Raw genomic sequence first — 13,331 nt, forward strand, 5'->3', positions numbered from 1 at the left:
GAGCTGCGACCTCTGCCTACGCTCGGACCCCTCCGCAGCTGCAGGTGCCAGCCCGCCCCGCCACGCCCCGCGCTGGCGGCCGCTGGAACGCCCAGGCAGGTAGGTGCCTTCCCCTGCTTGCTCCTCGTTTCTCGGAGTTGATCTTTTAGCTTCGCCTCCCCGGGTGGAAGCACCAGTCTGAGCTTCTCGGAAGGCGTGAAGCGAGAGCCGAGATCTAGGTGAGTGATGGTCTAGATTTTTTCCTTTTAAGTAAACCTGCATACTAAGGGCACTGTTGGGAACCTAGGAAGTTAAAACGGAAGAGAAATATAAAGGCAGGCCGTCAGGATGACCCACTACAATCTGACAGGGCTGGGATCATTCCTAGCTTCTTAGCTATTTTGTACCCTACTTTGTCCCCCAGCCTCTGACTCGGGTCCAGATGCGGACAGACTTCAATAAATATTTGCTGGGTGGAGATAAGTACGGGAGGTATTTCTGCTTGTTTCTCTTATCCGGTCTCAAAACAAGCCAACACTGTCTTTGATGGTTGGCTTCATCTCCACCAGGATTTTTCCCCCCTAAGCTGAAGGATTTGAACGTTTTTACACTAAGTGCCCAGGATTCACACAATGGACTGCTATGCAGCGCTTAAAAAGCAGAAATCAGAGCTGTAGAGATCAGCGTGGCTAGATGGCACAAGTATAATGGTAATGATTACAGTCAGATGCAAAATATACCTACTATATGATGTCATTTAGGTGACTTACTTTAAAAGACATGTCGTGTGTGTGAAATCGTAGAAAGTGGACTGTAAAATGTATACCAGATTAACAATTATGGCTGTTTAGGGGAAGTATGAAAGGGGAATTAATTTGGCATGAGGACTGAGGTGGAAAAACTATTTACCTACGGTTTTAATATATAAAAATGATGAAGCAAAAGTTGATGAAATATAAACAATACTTAACTGCAAGTGGTTGTAACTTGGGTCTTTTTCAGGATATTTTCTTTCTTTCTCACATTTCTAAATTTGTCTCAGCTTAAGTAGTTCTGTTTTTCAAATGCAAACAAAATAAATTATGTCTATGCATATGCTGTGACAATAAAACTAGACAGTTCTGTCAGAAGTTACAACTTTCTTGCATCACAACATAGGTTCTTCCTGAAGAAGACATCTCTTTACCTAGGGAGCCTTAGCTGCTTGGAGCAGCTCACCTGTTGATATCCCCCCAAAGTGTAGGCCAAAGGTCAAATGTCATCTGCAGTTAATAATCTGATAAGCGGCCAGGTCAAGGTAGAATCTGGAAACTCTTTGTGTTCCTATAAGACACATTGCTGTTTCTCTTATATGTTCTGTTTAGGATGTTCATTTCCATGGGTGGTGACTGTCTGCTTGACATCTCAAAAAGTGGTTATGTAACACTGCAGAGTTAATATCAGGTCAGGAAAGAGGCCTATAGCTCTGCTGGGCCCTATTCAGTGGAACAGAAAAGATGTGTCTCCACTTGCCTGCCAGAAAAACGTTGATTTCTTTCTGGATATGAGGGAAAGTTACAAATTTGGTTATCCACGAAGGGAGAAAAAGATAAAGACCATTCTAGACTGGATTGAGAGTATTAAGTGCAGTGGAGAAACCACCACCCAATAGTCCGAGCCTGCTCATCCCCCAAACATATACAAAATTTGTTCCCTGTTTACATATTTTCTTCCCGCTAAAAAAAAAAAAATCACCGGATATTTGGTAAACAAAATTGTCTGCACATCAGAAGGCAACTCAGAAATATGGCAAATTGTGATAATTTTCCTCTTTCTCTTTCTGACTTGACAACTTGCAAGGTCAGTGCTCAGTACATCTTGTGTTGCAGGAAGATGGGCTACTTGAGAAAAGCCTGAAGTGTGAAGAAAAATCTAAGAAAGACAGGATTAGGGTGTGGTGTGAAAACTACATGTACCGAGGTTTTACGCACAAAATTAAAGAGAACATAGCCCCAGTCGGTAGTATTAACAACCGCAGCTCCTTCAAATTGATATTCTCTTTAGGACTGAGCCTCTCTAATGTCATCTGTGGTTCAGCCCTGACACTATTTCCCACTTATTCAGGACTCTAAATGCAGTAATGCAACACACAGGGCACCCCATTTGCTTCTCCCTAGCCCACAAGGAAACACTAAGGGCATCCCACCTGCTTCTTCCTCATCCTCTTTTCCACTGGCATTAAAAACCCTTTGTTTTTAGCCCAGAGATATAGTTGAGTTCTTTCTATCTTCCTGATCTCCATCATCCCCTCTGAGCTTCCTCCAGACACCTGTTACCTCCTGCCCCTCTCTCCCCTCCCCCATACCATTTAATCACTTGCTTCCTAATTGCTGACTCTGTCTTTGCTCTCCATTTAATGATTCTTTTTAAAGTCCAGAAGGCACTTTGCCAGCAGTTGGCTTTCAGTATGACAAGCCGCATTTCCTTAATGAGTCTGCCTTCCAAATGAAGGCTTTACTTACATTTCCCCTAATAGGAAAAGGAGCTTTTCTTCTCGATTTGCTCCGGGGCTCCTCTAGTTCCTTTTCAATAACTCATCCTTAGCCCAGGTTCACGTGGGATACTTTTTTCAATTCTGACTCCGATCTGTATTTCCTTCACATGCAAAAACCCCAAGAGGAAATCAACAGGTGTCAAATTTAAAAGAAAATAATACGTGATAAGGAAATACCCACTACTAATAAAATAGCAATAGCTAATATTAATTCTTTGCAAATTATGTGCCAGGTGTGGTGCTAGCTGCCTCAAACAGATTCTCATTAACTATATGCCATGAGCTGTATTTGTCCTGTACATGAGATTTGCTCAAGCCATATAGCTAAAACAAACTTTTTTTTAATTAATTTTTATTGCAGTATAGTTGCTTTATACATAAAACGAACTTTTAAATATAATTTTATATAACATCTGGATCTTGACCCTTTTTTGGGTAAATCTGAAGATCTGGCCCTGGGCCCATGTTTCCACTTAGCAACAATCTTTTAGATCCAAGAGCAGTGACATCTTTTAGATGGAGCCTGGATTCACTAGGTCACCAGTGTCGCCAGCAGGCAGTAATGTCTTCCACCTGGTCCAGCTCAATTACTTGCATTTCCCTCTGGCTCTTGCGGGCATCTGAGCTTGTTATTCCTACAGAAGGCATTACTGTTTCTCCCATTTAAGAGATGAGAGATTAGGTCATTGAGCCAAAGCCGTTATCAGTGTCAGTTTTAGAACCAGAACTCTGGATGCCGCCTCTCCTTACCAGTTTCCAAGAAAGTAAAGTTATTTATGTTTAAAAATGAACAAAGCCATAAATACACAACTTTCAGGGCTTTTTAGCTCTCACCTATGTCGTTCAATTTGGGCTCCCTAGTGGCCTGCAATTATCAAGCACTTGTGCTGTGAAAAGACTTTACTTATCTCATGAAATCACATTTAATTTGCCTTTGAGGTAAGGACCGTTATGATCTTCAAGTTCAGGGAAAGGAAAAAAAGTAATGTGTTCCGGACTTCCCCGGTGGCGCAGTGGTTAAGAATCCGCCTGCCAGTGCAGGGGACATGGGTTCGAGCCCTGGTCCGGGAAGATCCCACATGCCGTGGAGCAACTAAGCCCGTGCGCCACGACTACTGAGCCTGCACTCCAGAGCCTGCGAGCCACAACTATTGAGCCCACGTGCCACAACTACTGAAGCCCGTGTGCCTAGAGCCTGTGCTCTGCAACAAGAGAAGCCACCACAACAAGGAGCCTGTGCACCACGATGAAGAAAGCCCGAAGATGCCACACAGCCAAAAATAAATAAATATATTAAAAAAAAAAAAAAAAGTAATGTGTTCCATGAAGCTCAGCGACTTGCTGGTATGATCAAGCCCAAACTCAGAACTTGTTCCTTTGACGTTGTAGTAACTTCCAGGGTAGGAGGAAAGAGGCGTATGTCTTTTCATGACTAAAAAAATAAGTTGTTGATCACACATCAAAAAAATGTTTAAAACTAACATATTTTCTCAAAGACAATGGAGAGTCACAATAAAATATATATTAGTTTATAGTGGTTAAATAAAGTATTGCTGACCTCATTTTAAACTTGCCTTCACACTCAGAAAAATATTTTGCTTTCCTCCTTTCTTGTAAGTCCAGGTCCACTTCTGACGAGACCATATAGTGGGTACTCCCAGATGCTTGACTTTCTCTGTTTTCTCTGAAATTATTATTTTCAAGAACAAAAAAATTCCACTGCAGGGGCATAGATGAGGTTAATTTTCGGCCATCGTCTATAATCAGGGTACCTAGAGTACACCATATCATAAGGATACTGTTTCTTTTTCTCTCCTAGATATCTAGCTAAGGTTTCCGGTTCTCTTTTGAGTGAAGCTGAATGTTTCTGCTGGGATAATGTAACTGGAGGATCCGGGTCTGGGCAGACTTGACCATGGGAGCCAACACTTCAAGCAAACCACCGGTGTTTGATGAAAATGACGATGGTGAGAAACGTGCGATAATTGTATATAAACATAGTTTGCAAAATTCAAATATAAGCTCCTTGTTTCATAAGTAAACTGTCATGTAAGACCTTAAAAAAAAAAAAAAAAAGAACCACAAGGGTAAGCCTGAGGACCTGGTATGCTAAGAGCTGGATTTTTACCTTCTACTTTCCATGGGACCTTGGACAACTTTTTTTTTAATTAGAAAAGTGATATATTAGATTTTTAAAATTTTTTTTAACTTTTTATTTTATATCGGAGTATAGTTGATTAACAGTGTTGTGTTAGTTTCAGGTGTACAGCAAAGTGATTCAGTTATACATATACATGTAGCTATTCTTTTTCAAATTCTTTTCCCATTTAGGTTGTTACATAATATTGAGCAGGGTTCCCTGTGCTATACAGTAGATCCTTGTTGGTTATCCATTTTAAATATAGCAGTGTGTCCATGTCAATCCTACACTCCCTAACTATCCCTTTCCCCCGGAAAACCATAAGTTCTTTCTCTACATCTATGAGTCTGTTTCTGTTTTGTAAATAAGTTCATTTGTATAATTTCTTTTTACATTCCGCATATAAGTGATATCATACAGCTTTCTTAATCACAACTCTACCAATGCCCTTTGTCCAAAGGGAGCTATGGGTTGTCATCTGGTGGATAGAAGACCTTGAAACAAAATGATTTATTTGTTGTCTGTGCTGCTCCCTTGACAGTTGAAGCTACCCCTATTGCTAGTTGTTATAGAAAAATTCTTATATTATCGAGTTGCATGTGAATGATGATTGATACTCATAATATTGTACAGTGGAGTCAGGCAAGCAAGTTGGTGCCTCCTAGCCAAATTCCACAGTGCTGGGTCACAGGAAAAAGGATCAGTTTTATTGGAGAAAAGGGAAACTTTACAGCAGCCTTGTAGGTATATACTGTTTATAGGTCGCCTGGGAAAAAGGTGGCCCTGGGTCCTAGCTCGTAAGTTATCCAGGCCCCCCAGAGGCAGCCCTCAGAATCATTTCCAGGGAGTTCTGCTAAATGGACCACAGAGAAAAAGAACAATGAACTGAAATCCAGGAGATCTGAACACTCGTCCTATTACCAGCTACCTGTGTGCTCGAGAAGTTTATTTACCTTCAGTTTCCTCATCAATCAAGTGAGAGGAGAGGGTAGTAACCTTGAAGGTCTTTTTCAACTCCAAAAGTTTATCATTTTGAGATCCATACTGCAAAAATTATGAAGCAGCATCTGAATCACCAAGGAAAGCTTGCTCAAACAGAAACTACAAATCACAGTGGCATAAAGAAGATGGTAGCGTTTTTCTTTCTCACGTAACAATCTAGGCATAAGTAATTCAGGTGAGATGTGGCTGTGAAGGGTTAGGGACTCTGGCTCTGACAAGCTGGCTTCTTTCCTTCCCTTCCCTGCCCTAGAGTGTTACTGTCACCCTCATGCCTCAGGATGGCTCACCACCACATCCACATTCCAGCCAGTGGGAAGGGGAAGAGTGGGGAGACCGAGCCCACTTCTTTTCAGGATATGATCTGTCTCTTGCTTGTCACTTTCACTCACATGCTTCATTACAAAGGAGACTGGGAAATTTATTTAGTTATCTTGCGTGGCCATGAATCTTCTAAATACAAGGACTTGTGTTTTGTTACGAAAGAAGGGGACAATTAGCTATTTGCCATGGCTGGGAGACAAACAGAAGTCTGCTGCAATCTTAATTTTTGAATCTTTGATTGGACCCTTTAAAAAACATGTCTAACCAATCAACACGCCTTGTTGCCAGCTTTTCACTATCAGTGTAAAGGTGCATCATGACTACCTATACAAAATATTCTCATAGGAGCCCTGAAATTACATAGCTTGAAAATGGTCCTAAGAAAACTTTTTCCCACTCATATCTGTTGCCTTGCTTTGCTTTATCAAGTTGTAAAGTCAAGGATCTAGAGGCCAGGGATGTTCCTTGATTTTTCCATCTCTAAAATGGGAAGGCAAGAAGGCTTAGATTTCATTTGTTTAGTGCCCTGTGCTCCCTACAGATTCAAAACTAATGTGCATGAGGCTGGTCCTCAGAGAACAGAGGAGGTAAGAGAGGCCAGCTTCATGCTTGTTACTTGCTAGGGGTATGTATTGTTTTAAGGTATTAGGGTAACATGATAATGAGAAAATACAGAGGTGTCTAAATCTTTAATCCAGCCGGCCCTTGGTCTCATGGAGTGCCCAAGAAAGCAACTGCCCCAAGGGATTATGGCAAATGGGAAATCAGGTAGCACTTTATAAGTACCTTCAAGGGGCTCTGGGAAAACTAGGTTGGAGTGAAGTTAGGCTTAATGAGCAAGCAGATCTTTCTTAACACCCTCTAGGTCACCACTTTTTGTGGTCCTGTCCCCCAGGCCAATGAGACGAGCCTACAGCAGCACCCTTAGAGAGAAGAGCTGAGCCTAACAGTATGTCTGCACTTGCCAGGGGCGAAGCTCTGAGTCCGTTCACACACACAGTTGCAAGGCAGAAGTAGAAAGGCAACCCCGCCTACTATGAGCCCATCACTCTGCTAGTTGTCCCTCTGCTAGATGTGAGGAACAGAGTAGGAGAGAAGATGGCCCTTCCCCTGCCCTTGTGGAGCTCGTCTTCTAATCGTGGGAGGCAAACAATAAACTAGTTCACAAATACATAAACCAGATAACTTCAGATAGTGTTAAAGTGCCACCAAGGAAATGACTGTGAGTGATCTTATGGAGAGTGACAGGTGACGGTAAGGAGACCACTTCAGATAGGGTGTGGCCGGGGTTGGCCTTTCTGACGAGGTGACATCTGAGGTAAAGCCTGAAAAAGGTGAGGAAGCCACTCATGTAATAACAGAAGAACAGTTCAGGCACAGGAAAAAGTCCAAATAATGACAAAATCGGAAATGACCAGTTGCCTATGTCTTCACATTCCGATGAGGATGAGTTTGTATATTATGAAAGGGATATTTTTTTAAATAAATTTATTCATCTATTTATTTATTTATGGCTGCATTGGGTCTTCTTTGCTGCGCGCGGGCTTTCTCTAGTTGTGGCGAGCAGGGGCTACTCTTCGTTGAGGTGCGCTGGCTTCTCATTGCGGTGGCCTCTCCCGTTGTGGAGCACGGGCTCCAGGCACATGGGCTTCAGTAGTTGTGGCACGCAGGCTCAGTAGTTGTGGCTTGCAGGCTCTAGAGCGCAGGCTCAGTAGTTGTGGCTCACGGGCTCAGTAGTTGCGGCACACGGGCTCAGTAGTTGTGGCTCACGGGCTCTAGAGCGCCGACTCAGTAGTTGTGGCGCACGGGCTTAGTTGTTCTGAGGCATGTGGGATCTTCCCAGACCAGGGGTCATACCCCAGTCCCCTGCAATGGCAGGTGGACTCCCAACCACTGCGCCACCAGGCAAGTCCTGAAAGGAATCGCATTTAATTGCCGTATTAACTTGGTTACAAGATCATTGAGTTTTGGGGAGGAAAAGTATGAAATTCCAGTTATTTACTTTTTTTTAATCAGTAAATCCTATAAAGGTGATTTGGCTCCTTTCATAGGTCTGGACTGAGCACAAGGTGAAACTTTATTTGATTGCTGTAAGGCTTCTGACCAAGAAACAACAACAAAAAGCACTGACTAATCCAAGAACATAAATGCCTATATCATTTTGATCTATTTTTATATAAATAATCAAATGGGGCCAGAATCTAGGGCACTTAAATGAACCAATTTAATTCTTTTTAATATATTGCTGAAAAGAATCCCAAAATGTGATGGAAAAGTATCTAATATTTCCTTCAAAGTGTTTACTATTCCCAATATATAGATTTGAGGAGAAAATGTGTACCCATTTTCCCAAGTAATATTTCAAGATTTCTTTCTCATGGAAAAAAAGTTTTGGTTCACTTTGAAGGTAATTAAGGAATAAGATGTTAGTGGATGTCCCTTGAGATAAGCTGTTCTTGCTGGAATTCATCCTGACACTTTGTGTTTCATGCTGTTCCATCTGATACTGATCTTGAGATCATTCTGTTAGTTACTTATGTTGATCTTTATTTAGTGAAAACAAAGTATAAGCTTTACAGCTGCTGTGGAAGAGCGGAAGGCTTGCTTATGTAATTACTGTTAAGTGAGTTTTTACAAAGTAGACCTCACATGATATTATTGTTTTCTTTTGTGGCCTAGGGCAAACCCAAGTCCTAGTTACATTTTTTATTGTGGTATAATACATAATAAAGTGTACCATTTTAACAATTTTTAAGTGTACGGTTCAGTGGCATTGAGTATATTCACATTTGGGGACAACCATCACCACCACCATAGAACTTTTTAATCTTCCCAAACTGAAATTTTGTGCCCATTAAACAGTAACTCCCCATTCCCTCTTCCCCGCAGCCCCTGACAACCACCATTCTACTGTCTCTATGACTTTAACTATTCTAGGTACCTTATATAAGTGGAATCATGCAATATCTGTCCTTTTGTGTCTGGTTTATTTCAGTTATCAAGGTTCATCCATACTGTAGCATGTATCAGAATTTCATTCCTTTTTAAGGCTGAATAATACTCTACTGTATGCAGATACCACATTTTGTTTATTCTTTCATTCATCAGTGAACATTAGGTTGTTTCTACCTTTTGACTACCATAAAGAATGCTGCTGTGAACACGGGTGTACAAGTATCTGTTCAAGTCCCTGTTTTCACCTGGTACATCCTTAGAAGCAGAATTGCTGGATCATATGACAATTGTTCAATTTTTTAAGGAACCACCCAGCACAATGTCTTCCACCTAATTATGTTTTGTGTTTTAGTAGTGGGAGACCACCTGACATAACAGGCCAGGGCTCTGGTAGCGGAAACACATACACAGTTTCAAATCTCAGCTGTGCCACAGCCTAGCAATCTGTGTATTTCTATGAGAAAAAGCAAAGGGGATATAGCCTGATCAACCATCCAACACTAGAGTCAACTTAACTAACAATAAAGTGTTCTAAAGGGATTTGAGATACAATAGAAAAATGTCCCCAAATCTGAATAATGACTAGTGAATTAATTTGAAAAAAACCCAAACAAACCCTTCTATTGTACAAGTTATCAAACCTCTGTAAGCTCAGTTTCTTCATATATAAAATACAAGTTAATTGGGCATACTTCACTGGGTCATTGTGAGGAGAGAATAAAATAGCGCAGATAAAACACTTAGCAAGGTGTCTCATATAAAGTAACCACCCAATTAATGCTAGTTATAAGATTATTTACCAGTGTCAGAGTCTCTGAGCATGAACTCTTGGAAGTCTTTCAACTTCTAAAAGGAACAAAATCGATTACATGCAACTGTGTAGATGCCATAGTTAATATGACCTATTCACACTTCTGTCAACAGAGCTGAATTGCCAGATGGCAGATTGCATGCATTCTGTGAAAACCTATATAAGTCCTCTGAAAAGAAGCCAAATTATTAACTTCACAAAAACATAATCCCATCTGTTTTTTCTGTGATTCCCCCCGGGGTGATTGCATTTTCATTTAAGGCAAAATCAAGAACTCACTGGGCTGAAAAATTGATAAACTTACTTTTTCTGATTTAAGCCCAAAGCAGATTATTTAAGTAATCCCATTTGATCAACAGACACAGTGACAGTTGTCCCCCAGACCCAACTATCATGTGGATACTATGAGAAATAATGATACAGAGAAGCATCCTAAGTTTTCTGAAAGAAAAGAAGTACAGGTAATACTTGTTTTACTGTTTATAGCTTGTTCATTATATCTGCTTTATTTCCTCTCTCTGAATGCAGTGCTTTTTGTTTTCTTTGGGTTTTTTTTTCTTTTGCTTGTTTGATTAAAAAATTAACATTTTTAAAGTCCAATCATTGAGGTTTTCAGGCTGATTTAGAGAAAGAAATTCTTTAGTACGGGAAAAAGTGGACTTGGTTATAATTCACAGTCTGGGCAACAGAAGAGGATCTTGCAATCATTATAAGTAGTATGTATTTCCAAGCATATACAAAGAATGTAGAGGAGATAGAGTTGGTTTAGTTAAACCAAGAGACAACTTTCTTCTGGAGTGCTGTAGCTAAGAACAGTTGGCCTTAGGTTAAAATGTCTCTACAAAGAGTACATCAATGCCCTGAGTTTGCAAAGAGAGCTCAATTATTGCATTGTTCTTCAGACTTGCTGAAAACCCAATGTTCCACTTTCATTTGGCAACACTTGTCTCCTAGGATATGTGATCGCTTCCAGTTTTCCTACATCTTCTTTGGTGAGGGAGGCACTGGGTCCTTCAAAAAAGTTGGGCCAAAAAAATTGGTCACAGATTTGCAATCCAAAAGAAATGGGAGGTTACTGAATTGATTCCAGCCACGGAAGGACTCTGAGACTCTTGTTATTTTAATGTCCATGCATTGCATATTTGTACCCAGTGGCGTAGGCAAATGAATTTCAGACTTTCCTCTCTCAAACTTGAGTTATGTTGTCTGATATTATTTACTATTTTGTGTTAAAATGATTGGGAAAGTAAAATGAAAATTTCCCTAGTAAGAATTGGCTTTTTTTTTTAATTTTATTTGTTTTATTTATTTATTTTTGGCTGCGTTGGGTCTCCGTTGCTGCACGCGGGCTTTCTCTAGTTGCAGAGAGGGGCTAGTCTTCATTGCGGTGCACGGGCTTCTCATTGTGGTGGCTTCTCTTGTTGCAGAGCACGGGCTCTAGGCGTGCGGGCTTCAGTAGTTGTGGCTCGCAGGCTCTAGAGCACAGGCTCAGCAGTTGTGGCGCACGGGCTTAGTTGCTCTGCAGCATGCGGGATCTTCTCGGACCAGGGCTTGAACCCGTGTCCCCTGCACTGGCAGGCAGATTCTTAGCCACTGTGCCACCGGGGAAGCCCGAGAATCAGCTTCCTAAAATCATTATGTTATCTTGGACGGTCTAATATTTAGTTAAGGTGTTTGTCATAAATAATCTCAGATCCACTAGTTTATAGCAACAAACACTTTTAATTTGGGAGGGTTTTAATTTCCCCTATCCCAAGGGATTGGAGGAATCTGGGAGAAACAGACTAGAAGGCCAAGAAAACAGACATCAAAGACGGAGCTAGTGCTTCTGATTGGCATGCTTGCTGATACATGTTTAGGAGAATCTACTCAAACAAATTTAGGAAACTTACATCCTGCCCTTGGAGATTCATGATGCTTATTAGCATAATAAAGACTCTGAAATGTGCAACAATATTGAAATCTCAGTACTCTGACATTTTTCAAACTTATTTCAAAATTAAATCAGTTTTGTGGAAAACCTTTTAATACCTTGTGGCAAATAATTCTCTGTGGACCTCAATTTGGGAAACAAAAGGTCATGATCAGGAACACTCTTTTTCTATTGGAAACGTCATTTCTTCCCATTTATCCTCCCCTTCCTCCCCTCCCTGGTTTAACAGCTACAGCTTCTGATTTGCAGAATGTCGACAGCTGAAGAGCGATTATGTTCTCTAAGGTCTCCTCACTACAACTTTTTCAGGCAACACAATTCACGTTTACTCAGGTTAATGAGTAAAACACAAGGTAGCTCTGTTTAATGGTGGGATGCTTCTAGTCCAAGTGGGAATTAGATTGGGAGATAATTCACTTCTTTATTGTTCTTTAAATAAAGAACATTTTACTTCAAAGAGTGTCTTATGAACAAATTATGGTGATGTATTTGCCGGTTATTAAACACTCATGCTATACTAACTTTTTATCCTATCCAAAGCTAGAGACATTTAAAAAATTTTCATCTTGAAACTAACCTAGGTTGAAAATCGAAATCTGTAAGCTGGCTTCAATATTCAGCAGCTACTTCAATGAGAACGGACTGAAGGCCTTCAGAGAATCTGACTTCTGCTATATGGCCTTGCCAGTGTAAACTTAATTACAGTGACCAGCGTTACCCATCACTTTACCAATTTAGGTCCTATGAATTATATGGGGATTTCAACTATGCATTGCTATGGGACCATTTGTGGAAATTTTATTTGGAAACACACATGCACAATGCCAATGATGGAATTATATTCCTGTTAAAATAGGACGCTGAGCACAATTTATATGGTTGAAAGGACTGAGAAACCTATGGGTATAGATTTTGAATTCAAAAGACTGGCAGAGGCTTTTTTTTCTCCTGAACTATTTCTTCTTTCCTTCCTGAAGGCATATTTACAGTACCATGAGTAATATTAACCTTGTTTTACACTTGAGTAGCCTATGTTTTTTGTTATTTCTGCGAACAGCTGAATGTAGGGGTTGGCATGCTTTTTCTGTGATGGGCCAGATAGTAAATGTTTTATGTTCTGCTGTTCAGTCTGTGTCACAACGACTCAACTCTGCTGTTGCGGCATGAAGGCAGCCAGAGATAACGTGGAAACTAACGAACATGGCTCTGTTCCACTAACACTTTATTTGTGGACACTGAAATTTGAATTTCACATCATTTTCACTTGTCACAAAATATTTTTATTTTCCAAGCATTTAGAAATGTGAAAGCCATTCCTAGCTTATGAGCCATATAAAAATAGATGGTGGGTTGGATCTGGCCCACGCGCCATACTGTACTGACCTTTGCTCTAAAGCATCCTGCAGACATTTCTTTACATGTGCCAGGGGCTCATCTGATATCCATTCATAACCCTCTAGCTGTAACTGAGGGACTGGGCAAGGAGACTGACATCTGTTCTCTATAGATGCTTAACAAAGGCAGTCTTCACCAACTCTCTTTTGGTTCATTAGTCTGAGTCAGTGGAAGTACTTGAACCGAGAAATCTACTGTATTAGAGAATAAAATATATCATTTTTGTGATATATATTATTTGGTAACCACATAGACTGGATTC

At 40.6% G+C, this 13,331-nt stretch overlaps 2 protein-coding genes across 3 annotated transcripts in view; one reads left to right on the forward strand and one right to left on the reverse strand.

Annotated features, from left to right (window-relative positions):
* Window positions 1–13,331, reverse strand: part of PPP2R2B (protein phosphatase 2 regulatory subunit Bbeta) — a 656,680-nt gene that overhangs the window by 546,756 nt on the left and 96,593 nt on the right. The window lies entirely within an intron of this gene.
* The window catches only part of STK32A (serine/threonine kinase 32A), a 115,651-nt gene continuing 106,724 nt past the window's right edge, over window positions 4,405–13,331 (forward strand). Inside the window, exon 1 of the mRNA XM_024731398.1 lies at window positions 4,405–4,479. Coding sequence (XP_024587166.1) covers window positions 4,428–4,479 — 52 coding nt within the window. The 5' untranslated portion in view covers window positions 4,405–4,427. The remainder of the gene's footprint in view (window positions 4,480–13,331) is intronic.

This window comes from Neophocaena asiaeorientalis, unplaced genomic scaffold (assembly GCF_003031525.2).
Source record: "Neophocaena asiaeorientalis asiaeorientalis breed wild unplaced genomic scaffold, Neophocaena_asiaeorientalis_V1.1 scaffold531, whole genome shotgun sequence".
Classification (NCBI taxonomy): Eukaryota; Metazoa; Chordata; class Mammalia; order Artiodactyla; family Phocoenidae; genus Neophocaena; species Neophocaena asiaeorientalis.